Genomic DNA, 17,906 nt, shown 5'->3' with positions numbered 1-17,906 from the left:
AACCACTGACTTCGAGAATAGATGAGGAGGGGCAACCTGAAAATTAGAGGACATCCTGAAAACATGGAAGAAAAAAAAGCCTGGACTTAATATTACAGGATCTAGTGATGGAAAACTGCCCTGGCATCATGGAATCAGAGGGCAAAGTAGTTATTGAAAGAGTACATCGATCCCCCCCAGAAAAAGATCCTAAAATGAAAACACCAAGGAATGTTGTGGCCAAACTCCAGAACTATCAGATAAAAGAGAAAATCCTGCAAGCAGCCAGAAAGAAACAATTTAAATATCAAGGAGCCACAGTAAGGATCATGCAGGACCTGGCTGCATCAACTTTAAGGGATTGAAGGGCCTGGAACGAGATATTTCGAAGAGCACGGGAGCTTGCAATGCAGCCAAGAATCTACTTTCCTGCAAAGCTGAGCCTTCTCTTCCAGGGAAAAAAAGATGGATATTTAACAAAATGGAATAATTCCAAAAATTTCTGATGAAAAAATCAGAGCTAAACAGAAAATTTGGATATCAAACAGGAGGTTCAAGAGACACATGAAAAGGTAAAAAAAAGGGGGGGGGGCAGTAAAAGGAAAAAAATGCAATCCAGTAAGTTGAAACTGGCTATATCCCAGCATGGGGGGGGGGGAGACTCTCATAAATCCTGAGAAATGTAACTCTAACAGAGAGAATATACCTAGCCAGAAATGATGGACATCCATGACCTATCCATGAGACTGATATCTAATGGGATGTAACTGGCTTTAACTCCACTGGGGAGAAAGACTCTAATAACTCTTAGGAATTTTGACTCTATTCAACAGAATATACTGAACTAGAAGGGACAGACACTCAGAATTTTCTATGACTTAGATAGAATGATTTAAAAAAAATACACTACCTCCCTAAAAAGGGGGACAGGAAAGAGACGGGAGGAGGGAGGGGATTGAATGGGACAAATCTCATTACACTAAAAGGTACAAAAAACCTATGGTAATAGAGGGGAAGAAAGGAGCAGAGGAGAAACACCTGAATCATCTTCTCATCAGTCTTGGTTTAAAGTCAACCTACACATACTCAGTTAACTTATAAAACATCTAACATTTCAAGTATTAAAAGGGGAAAAGGGGAGGGGGTATGGAGAAAGGGAAGGGGAGTGGAGGAAATAAGGGGAAATAACAAAAGGAAGGAAAGGGAACAGGAAAAAGGGAAAGAAAGGGGGAGGGTGTGATATAGGAGGGCAAACACACTGAAGGGGGTGGTATTCAAAAACAAAATACTGGGGAATATGGATAAAAGGAGGGAAAGGGGGGAAAATACAAACAGAGGGAAGATAGCACAGAGGGCAATAAAGAATTAGTAATCATAACCTTGAATGTGAATGGGATGAACTCTCCTTTAAAAGGTAAGCAAATAGCAGAGTGGATTAAAAACCAGAACCCTACAATATGCTGCTTACAAGAAACTCATTTGAAGCAGAGAGATACATATAGAGTAAAGGTAAAAGGTTGGAGCAAAATATATTTTGCTTCAGCTAAAGTAAAAAAAGCAGGGGTAGCAATCCTTATCTCAGACAAGGCAGCAGCAAAAATAGATAGTGTTAAAAGAGATAAGGAAGGAAACTTTATCCTCCTAAAAGGTACCATAGACAATAAAGTCATTTCAATATTGAATATATATGCACCCAGTGGGACAGCACCCAAATTCTTAGAGGAGAAGCTGAAAGAATTACAGGAAGCCATAAACAGCAAAACTCTACTAGTAGGAGACCTCAACCTCCCGCTATCAGATCTAGATAAATCAAATCAAAAAACAAACAAGAAATTAGAGAGGTAAATAGATTGTTAGAAAAATTAGATATGGTAGACTTATGGAGGAAAGTGAATGGGAATAGAAAGGAATATACCTTTTTCTTTGCAGTACATGGAACTTATACAAAAACTGACCATGTACTAGGACATAAAAACCTAATGATCAACTGCAGAAAGGCAGAAATAGTGACTACATCTTTCTCAGATCACAATGCAATAAAAAGTCATATGCAATACTGGGCCAAGGAGATATAGACCCAGAACAAATTGGAAACTGAATAACCTCATCTTATAAAATGAGTGGGCCAAAAAACAAATTATACAAAGAATTAACCATTTTATCCTAGATAATGATAATAATGAAACAACATACCAAAACCTATGGGATTCATTCAAAGCAACTCTCAGGGGATATATTATAGCTCTAAATGCTTATATGAATAAATTGGAGAAAGAGGAAATCAATGAACTAAACATGCAACTAAAAAAATTAGAGAAAGAACAAATCAAAAATCCACAATCAAATACCAAATTAGAAATTTTAAAAATTAAAGGAGAAATTAATAAAATTGAAAGTGAAAAAACTATTAAATTAATAAATAAAACCAAAAGTTGGTATTATGAAAAAAACCAATAAAATTGATAAACCTCTGGTCAATTTGATTAAAAAAAGAAAGAAGAAAACCAAATTGCTAGTATTATAAATGGAAAAAGGTGAACTCACCACCAATGAGGAGGAAATTAAAGTAATAATTCGAAATTATTTTGCCCAACTTTATGCCAATAAATTTGATAATATAAGTGAAATGGATGAATATTTACAAAAATATAAGTTGCCCATGTTAAATGAAGAAGAGATGAAATACCTGAACAACCCTATCTCAGAAAAAGAAATTCAACAAGCCATTATTGAACTCCCTAAAAAAAATCTCCAGGGCCTGATGGATTCACAAGTGAATTCTACCAAACATTTAAGGAACAATTGGCTCCAATCCTATATAAACTCTTTGGAAAAATAGGGAAAGATGGAGCTCTGCCTAACTCTTTCTATGAAACCAATATGGTACTGCTACCTAAACCAGGAAGAGTAAAAACAGAGAAAGAAAATTATAGACCTATTTCCCTGATGAATATAGATGCAAAAATCCTAAATAAAATCTTAGCAAAATGACTACAACAAGTCATCACTAGGATAATACATTATGATCAAGTAGGATTTATTCCAGGAATGCAGGGTTGGTTCATTATTAGGAAAACTGTTAGTATACTCAATTATATCCATAACAAACCTATCAGAAACCATATGATCATATCAATAGATGCTGAAAAAGCTTTTGACAAAATACAGTATCCATTCCTATTAAAAACACTAGAGAGTGTAGGAATAAATGGACTGTTCCTTAAAATAATTAGCAGTATCTATCTGAAACCATCAAGAATCATTATACTCAATGGGGAGATGCTAGAGGCATTCCCAATAAGATCAGGGGTGAAACAAGGGTGCCCATTATCACCACTACTATTCAATACTGTATTAGAAATGTTAGCATCAGCAATTAGAGAAGAAAAAGAAATTGAAGGAATTAGAATTGGGAAGGAAGAGACAAAACTCTCTTCACAAATGACATGATGGTCTACCTAGAGAATCCCAAGAAATCATCTAAAAAACTACTGGAAACAATTAGAGATTTTAGCAAAGTTGCAGGTTATAAAATAAACCCCCATAAATCTTCAACTTTTCTATATATGTCTAGCAAGAAACAGCAGGAAGAGCTAGAAAGAGAAATCCCATTCAAAGTAACCTCAGACAGTGAAAAATATTTGGGAGTCTATTTGCCAAGACAGACTCAGAATCTTTTTGAAAACAATTATAAAACACTTCTCACACAAATTAAATCAGATTTAAATAACTGGGCAAATATCAACTGCTCATGGATAGGGAGAGCTAATATAATAAAAATGACAATTCTACCAAAACTAAACTATCTGTTTAGTGCCCTACCAATCAAAATTCCAAAAAATTACTTTAATGAGTTAGAAAAAATTGTAGGTAAATTCACATGGAGAAATAAAAAGTCAAGAATTGCCAGGAGCTTAATGAAAAAAAAAAACGCAAACAAAGGTGGCTTAGCACTACCCGATCTAAAATTATATTATAAAGCATCAGTCATCAAAACTGTTTGGTATTGGCTAAGAAATAGAGTGGTGGACCAGTGGAATAGACTAGGTGTAAAAGCAGGAGAGGAGTATAGTAATCTGCTGTTTGATAAACCCAAAGAGTCCAGCCACTGGGATAAAAACTCCCTCTTTGATAAAAACTTCTGGGATAATTGAAAGTTAGTATGGAAGAAACTTAGACCAACACCTCACACCCTTTACCAAGATAAGATCCAAATGGTTACAGGACATAGACATAAAAAACAATACTATAAGCAAATTAGAAGATCAAGGACTAGTCTACCTGTCAGATCTATGGAAAGGGGAACAGTTTATGACTAAGGAAGAGTTGGAGAACATCACTAAAAACCAATTAGATGATTTCAATTACATTAAATTAAAAAGCTTTTGCACAGATAAAACCAATGTAATCAAGATCAAAAGAAAAGTAGTAAATTGGGAAACAATCTTTACAACTAATGATTCTGACAAAGGACTCATTTCTAAAATATACAGAGAACTGAGTCATATTTTTAAAACAAAAAGCCATTCCTCAATTGACAAATGGTCAAAGGATATGCAAAGGCAATTTACAGATGAGGAGATTCAAGCAATCCATAGCTATATGAAAAAATGCTCTAAATCATTAATTATTAGAGAAATGCAAATTAAAGCTTCGCTGAGGTACCACCTCACACCTCTCAGATTGGCCAGTATGACCAGGAAGGATAATGATCATTGTTGGAAAGGATGTTGGAAATCTGGGACACTATTACACTGTTGGTGGAGCTGTGAACTCATCCAACCCTTCTGGAGAGCTATTTGGAACTATGCCCAAAGGGCAACAAAAATGTGCATACCCTTTGACCCAGCAATACCACTACTGGGTCTATACCCTGAAGAGATGAGGAAAAAGGGTAAAAACATTACTTGTACAAAAATATTTATAGCAGCCCTGTTTGTGGTGGCAAAGAATTGGAAATCCAGTAAATGTCCTTCAACTGGGGAATGGTTTAGCAAACTGTGGTATATGTATGTCATGGAACACTATTGTTCTATTAGAAACCAGGAGGGACGGGATTTCAGGGAAACCTGGAGGGATTTGCATGAACTGATGCTGAGTGAGATGAGCAGAACCAGAAAAACACTGTACACCCTAACAGCAACATGGGAGTGATGTTCAACCTTGAAGGACTTGCTCATTCCATCAGCGCAACAATTGGGAACAATTTTTGGCTTTCTGCAAAGGAGAATACCATCTGTATCCAGATAAGGAGCTGTGGAGTTTGATCTAAGTACAAGGACTATTCCCTTTAATTCGGAAAAAAAAAACCCAGATGTCTTATTGTTTGATCTGGTTACCTCTGAGAATTCTGTTCTCTTTAAGGATATGATTTCTCTCTCATCACACCCAATTTGGATCAAGGTACAACATGGAAACAAAGTAAAGACTGACGCAGTGCTATCTGTGGGGTGGGGGTGGGGGAGGAAAGCAAGAGTGGGGGAAAATTGTAAAACTCAAATAATATCTTTAATAAAAATTAAAAAAAACAAAAACATACAAACAAAAAGAAATATAACTTTGGCTAGGCACCTTTAGGTCTGAAGGTAGTCCAATAGGACCCTAGGGGTCATGGATATACCATAAAATTGTCTAAAGATTTACAAAGCACCCTTGTTAGCCTAATTATCTTGCTGTATCTGTTAAACTCCAGGACTGCCTCCCCCTTCCCCAGATATGGCTGGAACCATAAGATAGTAAATTCCTGACTCCCTCCATCTCAGACAATCATCACACAAAGACCCTGACCCCTTCTCACCCCTATCTATATGGAAGCCTATGTTTACATATGTATATGTCAAGATAATATATCTAACTGCTGTCTTTGCTTTTCTGCATCTTGCTTGCTTTCAGTACCCCCCACTCAAAACACTATAAAAACCCTATCCCCTGAACACTTAGGTACTGCCTGATTTGGGTACTCAATCCCCCAGACAGTCCCCGGGAATATTAAAGATCTCCAACCTTATCAAATTCTTGTCTCTGTCTTGCTCTTTGGGTACAACATTTGGAGGCCCCAGCGAGATCTTGGTGTTTTGTGTCACCAAAGGAGACCACGGGAGCCTCAAGTTTAGGTTCGAACAGACTGTCTCTCCTTCTTCTAGGGGAGCCAGCCCCTGATGATGTTCCGGGGCCCCAGGACCAGGTAGAGATAAGTGTTAGTATGGACCTCTCCTCGACTGCCATCCCTCATTCAGCCTAAGTGGAGATCCTGTTACACCTTCGGAGGTAAGCTTGTTCTGGTTCTGGGTCTAGACATTTGGGTGCGTGGGAATTCCGTATCAGACATGATGTCTGGGTCCCCTCTTTTGCGTGCTTCTTGCGATAGCGGGGACACATTTGGTCGGCCTTTGGGAGGGTGAAATGGTCAGATGCAACCCTGAAATCTCCCCTCATGGCATTCCTGAGACGTCAGGAATTTGCCATTGGCCTGTGTTTGTGGATTGTTTGAGATTGTCAGTTTGGAAAATTCTGTTGCGTTTGTGTGATCTGTGCTTGTGCCTCATCTGTCTTTATGTGTTTAGATTGTCTATTTACATGTGTGTTCAGGTTCTTCTATTGATTTGTTAGATGGGGAGAAAAATTCCCCTAAAATTGTCCTTGGGCCTCATTTAAATTGCTGCTCTTTGTTATTTTGGGCAGCTAGATTTTTAGGCAACTAATATCCTCACTGGCTCTCCCCTTGAGCCTGCTTCCGGCCTGTGTTACAATGGATAATCTGATCCCTCCCTCCTCACCTCTGAGTTGTCCCTTGAGCACTTCCGAGAGGGATTTTTAAACTTTTATTTTAAAAAAGGAATGGATTGTGGTGTTAAATTGACTGAGGCCAAACTACTCACCCTGTTATTTTACTATTATGAGAAGGGCCCCCCCATTCCTTGTTTATGTTCCCTTCTCTTTCCCATTCTCCTTGATTCTGTGATGCCAGAGTGTTTCCCCCTCCCTCCCCCTTACAGGAGAGAGAGCTACTTCAGGAAGAATTAATAAAGTAAGTGTTAAAAGGGACCTTATTTTGAAGTTAAAGAAACAGCAAATATTATCAAATATGTTAAACAAAGAAATCATAGAAAGAAATGCTATTTTAATTTGAAAATAGGGAAAATAAATTTCAGAAAGAGAGAGTCAGGTTAATCCTAAAGTGTATAATGTGGTCACCAAGATGCCTGTATAGGGGAAACTAAATAATTAATCTTTTTCCAGAATGATATGGCATCATTAGAGCTTCAGGAGTTTATCAATACAGATTCAGATATTGTTAGTTATTACAGAAAATTATGGGACATGTAAGGGTTGAAGAATAGAAGACCAACCCCCCCCATAAAAAATCTAGGATGGTCTCTATAAAAGTTATTCAGTTTACTCTATTTGAAAAAGGGGGGGCAGGTAATATTCTAATTAGGTAAGGGATTTTTGAATGACTGCCTTCTCCAGGATTTTAGCAGTTATAATCAAGAAATGTTAAATATTAAAACCTTGGAATGGAAAATGCATTGTGAAAAGTAGAATCATATCTGTAGTTTATATAGCTGTATAAGCTATGTGACTAGTTCAGAATAGTATGAATTAAAGTCAAGAAGAGCTAATGAAAAGGAATGGTGGAAAAATGTGAGTTGTATAGTTTGAGTAAGAGATTCTGAAAAGACTGGAAAGAAAATCCAGACTTAGAGACAATTGGGATTTCTTTGCACCATTTGTTAAGTATGGAAAGTGGTAAAAGTATGTAGACAGAAGGTTGGAGCATGGTTGACTTTGTACACCAAAGATGGATTTTGGGAACTTTGGAAAATGGTGTACAAATCATTATAAGAAAAGAAGAAAGTATAGAACTGTAATGTGTTTATATGAGGTTGGGGTGATTTAAAATTGCATTAAATTGGTACTTTTTGCAAAGCTTGGCAATGAATTGATTAGAAAAATAATAAACCCCATAAAGTGAAAAGTTTGATATGAAAGCAATTGCTAGGTAAATGTTAATTTTATTATGTTATTATTGATCCTATAATGTACTAATCTAAACATACATGTAAATTGAATTAAGGGGTTTGCAAAGAATATATTTGAATTTGGAATCTGATGTTTTATGGCCCCTCCAGAGTCATGGGAGTCAGGACAGACTTGTGAGTTATGTGTTCTTAAGCTTTAGAATAACTAAACAAGGAGAATTTTACACTGATTGAGGTATAGTTCATGTCTTTGGGAAAAATCTGGAGTGAGTGAGTAATGATAAACAGTAAAGGTAAAGAATTAGTACATATTACTTTGATATCTCAAATTGTGGAGAATCTCCAATTCCCAGAACATAGAATGTTCTAATATTAAGAAGTATTGTTGGGAGGCTAGGTGGCATAGTGGATAAAGCACCGGCCTTGGAGTCAGGAGTACCTGGGTTCAAATCCAGTCTCAGACACTTAATAATTACCTAGCTATGTGGCCCTGGGCAAGCCACTTAACCCCCTTTGCCTTGCAAAAACCTAAAAAAAAAAAAAAAAAGAAATATTGTCAGTGAGGATAGAAAGTTCTTATAAGTGAGAGCATTGAGAAGTTAGAATTGCACTGATAAAGATAAAAAGAATTTACAAACTTTTTAGGCTTTTGGAAAGAAAATGATTTAAAACTAATTTGAATATGACTTTTGGAATTTAAGAGAAGTATGAAGAAAATCTTGTAGTCATAAGAAATGATTTTTTAGCAACAAATGGTCTTAAGAATTCTTTGTATTTATAAGTTTTAGGGAATAAAGAAAACATACATGCAATTAAAATATGCTGTGTACAATTAATAACCTTTGTATAAGAACGATTTAAGCTATACTTATTGAGATTTTAAAATTGTTTTGTAATAACAAATGAATTGAAGTTTCACCTATGACATTTGTAAAGATTTTGTTATGGAAACAAAACAGAGAATACCTTGCCAATGGGTTATAATTCTCAAGATCTTTTTGGCCCAGAAAATTTGTGAAAGGCTTTGTTTTTCACCTCATGTTTATGAAAGGGAATATTAATATGTGAGATCAGTGTAGTTTATTATCTGTTAAAAAGAGGAAATTATACATATAATTGTAACACTGTCATGGGTAATAAGTGTACATTGGCCTTTTGAAATTATTGTGTAAAACTAACATTGAAAGAGGATCTTATTTTCTTTGAAAATAGAAGTGTATTTGAAAGAAGAGATAAAATAAGTTATAAACCAAAAATTCAGAAGAGGTTTGTTTGTAAAAGATACTTAATTATAAGGTTAACTTTAAGAGAACCAGTTGTTTTGTGTTGCTTTAAGAGAATGAGATGTCAGCATGTTCTGTTTCATGTAGGTTAAGAATTTAATGTTTTCATTATATCTTAACTGCAAGATACCCCTTTCCAATGATATTGGATAAATGTAAGGGGCTTTGGAAAATGATTAGGAAATTAAAAATTATGTAACCCTAATTAGATGACTTATCAGTAAGTAAGAATGAAGGGTGTTATCAAACATGTGATCTGCTTTTGGAAATATAAATTATTTTACTGTAATGATGTCAAAGCTGGAATTAATGATTGTTAATGAGGGAAATTATCAAAGCATGACCCCCCTGGGTTCCCTGAAAATTTTAAATGTGTTGGACCTTGCTCTAGATCTGTAATAATGGAAAAATTATTTTGTGAAATCTAGTTCTTAATGTGTTACACTTATGACTGTTTTGTTAAATTTAGAGATCTCAGCCCCTGAATTTCCAAACCCCATCTCCTCACCCCGTCACCAGGTCCCATTTGTTCCCCCTTGGGAGATTCCTTCGCTAGCTCAAAAGGGGGGAACACAAGAGCAGGGAAGGGAATGACCATTCCTAGACCTGGCTCCCCTTCCCCCTGAACCAGCCTACTCCCCTCTCAGAAGGAAGATTCCTTCGCTGAATAAAAAGGGGAGAAGAGGGTAGCAGGAGGATGGTGGGGAACTGGCAGAAAAAGTCTTATCTCAAAAACAATAAAAAAAAGAGACAGGACAGCTCAAGTGCTTCAGTCTTAAAGGGAAAGACCCCTTCCCAGGGGGGATGTGTGATTGGGAAAGAAAAAAAAAATCTAAGATCCAGGGGTTAAGAGACTCCTTTATTGAAAGGAAATCACGTTTAATGAATATCTGCAGGCCATGTGGCCTGAGTGATGACTCTCATTGTTTTTAAAGTTTCTGAACTAGAGTTTGGGGTTTTAAAAGAGGGATACTAGTGTTGTGACATTCTGACAAAGTTTGTACAGAATGGGAGGAATTAAAAAACCTAGATTGTTATATTAGCTTGGGATTAAACTATTTTAACACTATTGTAACTTTTGCAAGAAGTTATGTGGTTTGGAATTTTAAACTATTGTAACACTTTTGGGTTAAAGAAAAGTGGTATTGGGTTACTAAGAAGAGAAATACCTAGGTTATCAGGGATGTTTACTGATGTCTTTTGGGAAAAAACTCTAATTGGTTTTAATGTTAAGTTTAATAATGCTAACAATTGTATTTTTATTTTGGATAGAACATTTGGAATGTGAGTGCTGGATTCTCTGTATAAGGTATGCTAAAGTTTTTATCAAACTAAGGTGTTGGGAAGTTAGTTGAATTGTAATTACATTGGGGTTTTAAATGTGTCATGTATGAGATTGGATTATGAGAATTTGGGTAAAGAGACAAAATTGTAAAGAACATGGGATATTCATTCTGCTTTTGTTCTAAGGGGAAAGGAGATGTTTAAATAAGAATCTTAATGTTTAATGTATATTAAAAATGCATGTTTAAAGAAGTCAAGAATGTGGATTTCTCTCTTGGTAACTGCAGACAGCTAATGGGGGCTCTGAACAAATTGCAATTGTGGGCCCTATTGTAAGGTAACTTATTGATGAATAAGATGTTTTTATCAGTTATGTGATGTTCTTTTGTAACTGCAAAGAGATAATATTTGCAATATTTAGCTATCTCTTGTGAATATTTTTTTTTAAATACTGTATTGTTAAAGCCTGGGATTAATGTGATTGCTTTGAAGAGCAATAAGGAAAATATGAAAAAGTATGACCCTTTCTGTGGGTTCATGAATAATGTAATAATGGAAGAATTGCTTTGTACAATCTAGTAATTTGTGTGCTACTCTGTTACTCACAGAAATTAATAACGCATGTTGGACATTTAAAGCTACCTAAGATGTTTTAATGGTTTTAAAAAATTCTGAAAAGTAATTTGTATGTTAAGAGAAAGCTAGGTGGTGCAGAGGATGGAGCATTAGGCCTAGGAGTCAGCAGACCTGAGTTCAAGTTAGGCTTCGCTTAGTGATTGCTTAGCTGTATGACCTTGGACAAGTCATTTAACCCAATTGCCTTGGGAAAAATAACCATTTGTATGTTGAAGATGGATAGTAGGTAAATAAGTTTATGTATAGAAGTTTCTAGGTATGTCTGTGAATTGGGAATATTTTGGATCTATATATGTATATTCCAAAGCAGTGGTTGTTTGCTTTGAAGTAAAAGCACTATACAATATAGGAAAGAAACACAAGATAATTTGATATTTCTCTGTGCAATCTCCTGGACAAAGGAGATAAGATACAACAGGCTAGAAGGAGGTTTCTCTAGCCAAGGGGAATCTGATATACCATCTTTATATACAGATAGAGTAGATATGATTTCAGACAAAGGGATATCTCTAGTAAGAGGTAGGAGATAGGCCTGTAGGGCCAGTCATAGTTAGAATACCTGGTTTTAGGCAAAGACCCAAGAAGGATACTCAGAGCTTTAGGTAGGGGTTTCATTAATTGGGACTCCATTAAGATTATAATTGGAATTTAGTGAATTGTATTCACTGGAAGTTCTAACTAAGTAAAACAACCATTTTAGATCACAGGACTTTTAAATGATTTTCTCTTATGTCAGATACCAGGATGGTCAACAAAAAGGTCACCTGGGAAAATGTCATGTTCTTGCAGCCAAGGAAGCCAAGATGTCAGGTGACTGGGATGGGCAGCCAAAGGAGCGGCTTCTCAGTATGGCTGAGGTTGGATCCCTTTGACTTGATTTCCCCAAAATGACATTTGGATAATATCTCACCTGGAAGAATAAATCTGGCCTAAGACATTTGACTTACCCACATGACCTCTGCCTGGATGCTTACATGCAATACTTATATCTATAAAGGAATTTTCCTTTAATGTCCTGGATCTTTATAGTTAGTTACTAAGCAAAATAGAAAAAGAAATTTTAGGTGAATTGGATCTAATAGCCAGAGATAGGTTAGGTGTGTTCAGTGTGTGGCTCTGACACTTGCTAACAGCTACATGTTAAGATAGGAATTAAGTTTCTTTAATTTTTAGAAGGTATATTTAGGTAAGAAGAAGAATGGGAAATTCTTAGGATAATTATAGTTTTAAGGCCTAGCTTAAGGAAAGGAATGTGAGTCAGATAAGTATATTAGGAAAAGGAAAATCAATGATATATTTGAGAATATTTTGAAAAATTTCATTTTGGTTAAGGATATTTGAGACATTATTGTAATAAGAGCAAAGGCTAAGATTGTTTTATTTTTAAACCATATGCTGAGTACTCTGAACTAAGATGATTGTTGAATATATGTTACAAGCTTAGGTCAGTATGATAATTCTCATTGGGAGTTTGCTCATATAGTAAAACACTAATCAAAGTTTATTGTGTTAAAAGTGAAGTATGTGCATCAATATGGCAATAAGGCAAAATGTAAATTGCAATAAGCCCCAAATTCTCATTGTCTTGTGAAGAAAATGTGTGTTTTGATCTAAGTAAAATGTTAAACAGATTCTTTACCAGAAGACAAAGCCTCAACTAGTCACCTGAGCTGGAGAGGACTTTTTGGAACAGATTCAGAAGATGCAGAAGGGCATTGGAGTTCTCCAGGAGAGAAGAGAGGAGAAACACTGGACTAGTTTATCTCTACCATTTCTCACCAATGTTTACATTGTATAGTCAAGTGATCTGTTTTTGTAACCTCCCCTTGATGATGTAAGTGTGACACCCCTACTTATGCCCTTCTCCTTATGAAAAGGAGAGGCAGGGTGCAGATGTTCTCCAGTGAAAGAAAAGGAGGAAGACTATTGGGTGGTATGTTTATATCCTATCTAAGGAGAGTCTTATCTCTGATTTAGCTGGCCTGTACAACTTAAAGAGATAGGTGGGTTGAGATGTAATGATGATACCTGGATCCTTTGTAAAGATGTTTGCAGTTCATGCTCATCCAGGTTATGAAGATGATAACTCAAGGGTTTGAGTTATTTTGAAAAAAATATGTGGAATGAAGTATAATATCAATGTTTGTGAAATTCCTGTATAGAAAGGGTTCCTTGACCTCCTTTTGGGCCTTGAGAAATTCCTTAGAAATATAACTTTGGCTAGGTGCCTTTAGGTCTGAAGATAGTCTGACAGGACCCTAGAGGTCATGGATATACCATAAAATTGTCTAAAGATTTACAAAGCACCCTTGTTAGCCTAATTATCTTGCTGTATCTGTTAAATTCCAGGACTGCCTCCCCCTTCCCCAGATGCCCTGGAACCATAAGATAGTAAATTCCTGACTCCCTCCATCTCAGACAGTCATCACACAAAGACCCTGACCCCTTCTCACCCCTATCTATATGGAAGCCTATGTTTACATATGTATATGTCAAGATAATATATCTAACTGCTGTCTTTGCTTTTCTGTATCTTGCTTGCTTTCAGTACCCCCACTCAAAACACTATAAAAACCCTATCCCCTGAACACTTAGGTACTGTCTGATTTGGGTACTCAATCCCCCAGACAGTTCCCGGGAATATTAAAGATCTCCAACTTTATCAAATTCTGGTCTCCATCTTGCTCTTTGGGTACAACACTAGTAACACAGAGTTTATGAAAAAGAAACAATTACTTCTAAATAAACATATAACCAAAGCCTAATTATCCTTGGATATAGGAGGGAGTCTCCCTACATCTACACACATTAAATGGGAATCCAGATTGGGATTATGTATAGGTGCAAAGCCAAATGTGTTTTGAATTTTCTATAGTTTTGCTTTATTCTAGATCCCTATCTCTTCCATTCACAGAGATATTCATGACCAGAAATATGTAGTATAGTAATATCAGGTAACTAAAATCACTATGACTTAAAAGTAGCCCAGAGTACATAGTCAGTGAATATATCACAGAGAACAGAAAGGAAAGGGATGAAAAATAGGAGGTATTTCATAAATTTGATTGCTTGTCTAGGATGAACATCGGATACCTCTTATACATGTATAAATATGACTCACCTATTTGCTATTCAGGAGAAGAAACTACCTGCCCATTGCTGGTAGACTGGCAAAATAAAACATACAAATGTTAAGACTTATTTAGTCTAGTGAATAATGGGGATCTCATTTTTAAGACTTTAAAGTCCTAGACAAAGACCCCAACAAACCTCACTTACTCTTCTTAACTACCACTGACTCAAAGGTCAACATTATTTGTGCCTCAGTTTTACCATTTGATAACAGGCTAGAAAAAACTACCCAAGTACTTAGGATTCACATGATTAGGCTTGAAAATTTTCTTGATCCATTGAAATTAAAATCTCTTACTCCCATTCATGGATCTTGTTTCTATTTTTTCTATACTGACAAATAAAGAGGCAATGCAGTTGCTTTTTTGTTGGTATTTCTAATTCCAATTTGCCCCCCCATTCATTTTATTATCAAAGAACAGAAAAGTTCAGAGATCTTTGGGTCTGGCCCAGAACCCCCATACCTCAAGCCTCACTTTGCCCCTTCCATGACCCTACTTCTCTGTTCATAGGATGGGGCAATTAGCGCTATCCACTACCCAAAAGGATCCAAAGCCACATACTCAACTCTAGTTAATAGTCATCAAGCCAAGAATTGTCTTGGACTTACCTCTTTGAGTTCGGCTAATTCCTTCTGCAGGTGGAAGAGCTGAAACATGCTCATTCAACCCACTCAGGGCCACCAGAATCATAAAAAAAAAATTAGAAGACAGAAATTTGTGGGGTGGGTCCTCTTTTCAGAGGAGCAGGGTAGTAGAGGTGGAGGGAGTGGTGGTAGTCTCAGACCAGTCCTTTCAGGTGCAGGGGGTGGAGGGGGAAGAGCTGTCACTGGAGGAGCACAGGGAGGGCTGTCTACCCAGTAGATTTGAGGGTAAAGGTAATTCAGGTTCTGCTGCATGGCAGACAAGGAGTACCAGGGGCTGGTTCTCCTGGAATGGAAGGTACTCTTGCTTGTTGAAAGGACCAATACTTCTTTAGATGAAACCTTTAGCAGAGTAGGGATTCCTGCGGGGGCTGCATGAAAGAAGCAAACTTGGATCTATCTTTGTTCAGCCACTGAGGGAAGTCTCTCGTCCTCAGCATGTGCAGATTCTCTGAGAGCCACCTGCTTTCTGAGGAGGCCTCAAGAAGCTTAAAGGAAACCTCTGAGACTTTCCACCCACAATCTTCTGACATATACTTTCAAAAGCTTCAGGCTGCTGTTCCTGCCTGGGTGAGTGAATGAGATGACTTGCCCCAACCCCAGAGCTACGGAAGCAAATTCAAGTCACAAGTAACTATGCCAGGATTAGTCTCCAAATACCACCACCTGTAGATACTCAAATTCTAACCTTCTACTCCCCACTGCTCTCCTCCCCCTAGCCACAGGTTTGCCTTCTGCATCATAGCTAATATATAGTCAATAATTTGACCATAATTTTACATGACATGGATGCTGGCAATAAGAACAGGACACATTATTTTCATCCTCTAGAAATGTTAACTTTAAACTTCATTTGTTTTTCTCTTCTCTTTATCTTTTCACCCATCCCTGAATGATAGGATCCTTGGTCACCAAGCTATGGATCCTTGAGAATATCAGGATAAGTAGAGTGGCAAATCAAAGGAAGTCAGCTTCCTTCTAAGCCCCTTCCCTAAAGTCATCAACCTCAGCAGTGATGGGCTCTTTTCACACAATCCAGTTTTCCTCATCTTAGCCCTCAGATGTATTTTTTAACTTATAGGCTGGTATATGAAGCTATTTGAATCTGGTAAGATCTGCCTGCAGCTTGGCAGCTACAACATGACATCTTCCTCTTCCTTCTCTGCTCCAGGTCTCGGACCCGGTTGTTTTGACCAATTCTTCTGCGGCATGGTCTCAAGTCTTCCCCTCTACATTGTTCTGTGCAAGTCAGTACATGGAAACAATTATAAGATAACTCTGTATATGTAAATAATGAGGTGCTCGATCCCTATAATGGGGTGGTGAAAATATAGAGAGCAGTGTAAAGGTGGGAAATAACATATACACCAAACAGTATTCATTGCCTAGAAATGCTTGTCTTATGGCTGCTCTCATCAAGGCTCTTTTCTATATATGACAATCAATTATATATAGGCACACATACATATAAATATACAAACATATCTCTATCATACACATGTATATATGTTTATGTGTGTAAGAACTGAGTTCAAATCCTGATTCAGAAATGTACTTTGTGTCTCTGGTAAGTCACTTAGCTCTGTTTGCTTTGGTTTGCTCATCTGTAAATGAACTGAAGAAGGAAATGCCAAATCCACTCTATTATCTTTGCCAAAAAAAACCCCAAATGGGGTCACAAGGATTTGGACAGCCCTGAAACAACAACAGAATACACACACACACAAATATGTGTCTGTGTGCCTATGGGTAAAATATGTATTATTATGGAATAGATATTAAAATATAAATATTTGTATATAATATAGTATATAGAGAAAAACTCATGCTTGTGCAAATGAAGTTTAAAGTTAACATTTCTAGAGGATGAAAGTAATGTACACTGTTCTCATTGTCAGCATCCATGTCATGTAAAATGATGGTCATGGCTTATGAGCAGATATTAGCTTTGATGCAGAAGGCAAATCTATTGTGTTTTGCTCCTGAGGCTAGTGGGAGGAGGGCAATGGGCAATCCTTCCTTCTGTGGGGAGTAGGTTAGAGTTGGAGTATCCACAGATGATATTTCAGCAAATTAAATGTGTTGAAAACCAATTTAAATATCAAAGTCTTTTTCTTATGTCAGCCACTATTTCCCTTTTGTATTTAAAAAAAGTCTTGTTGGAGGCATTCTTGTAGATACCTAGAGAGTAGTCTTCATTTCAAGATCATTTCAAGAAGCAAAACTTCAATATGCAACTATATGATATTTATGGTAATAAAAATAATAATGGCTAGCATTCATGTAGCATTTGAAAACATGGCAATTGCTTTACAGAGCTTTCAATTTATCCTGAAAACAACCTTGGAAGACAGAATTATTATTCCTATTTTACAGATGGGAAAACTGAGGGTGAGAGATATAGTGACCTGCCCAGTGTCCAACAGTTAGTGATTGTCTGAGACTGAATTTGGATTCAGGTCTTCCTGATTCCAGGCCTTGTACCACAGAGCTGCCTTTAGGTATTTTGTGTAAATACCAGTTACTACCTTTTTTGGATTGGGTATAAAAATTCATTATAGATAAAAGGGAGGTATGTAGCAGAGAAATCTAGTTCTGACATTGATTTTTATATTGTTGAATCATTAACTGTTTCTGGATCTCAGTTACAGCATCTTAATCATAGTCAATTATAGATAGGAGACCAAGAAAGGTGTTGAGAGTTATTTTATTGTTAAGAGCAATAAAAATAAAATTATTTTATTAGCAAAGAGCATTTTGTTCTCTAGAAGTTTTGAAATTAGTCAGTCAATTAGCATGTATTAAGAGTTTACCAAGAGCAAGGTAAACACCGACAATAGAGAAAGGGAAAAAAATAGTCCCTGCTTACAAAGAGCTTACTGTCTAATAGGGGAAACTGTCTAACAGGGGGAACAGGTTGCAAACAACCATACAAACAAATAATATACCAACAGAATAAATTGCAAA

General features: G+C 36.6%; 1 protein-coding gene across 1 annotated transcript in view; it reads right to left on the bottom strand.

The window, feature by feature from the left end:
- The window catches only part of FASLG (Fas ligand), a 28,483-nt gene extending 13,156 nt beyond the window's left edge, over positions 1-15,327 (bottom strand). The window contains 4 exon segments of the mRNA XM_074222037.1: positions 14,286-14,331; positions 14,907-14,961; positions 14,963-14,996; positions 14,999-15,327. Of these exon segments, the coding sequence (XP_074078138.1) occupies positions 14,286-14,331; positions 14,907-14,961; positions 14,963-14,996; positions 14,999-15,194 (331 nt within the window). The 5' untranslated portion in view covers positions 15,195-15,327.
- Positions 15,328-17,906: the final 2,579 nt, after the last annotated feature.

Source organism: Macrotis lagotis, chromosome 2 (assembly GCF_037893015.1).
Source record: "Macrotis lagotis isolate mMagLag1 chromosome 2, bilby.v1.9.chrom.fasta, whole genome shotgun sequence".
NCBI lineage: Eukaryota > Metazoa > Chordata > Mammalia > Peramelemorphia > Peramelidae > Macrotis > Macrotis lagotis.
Note: the sequence above shows the minus strand (reverse complement) of the source record. Positions and strands in the feature narration are given on the sequence as shown.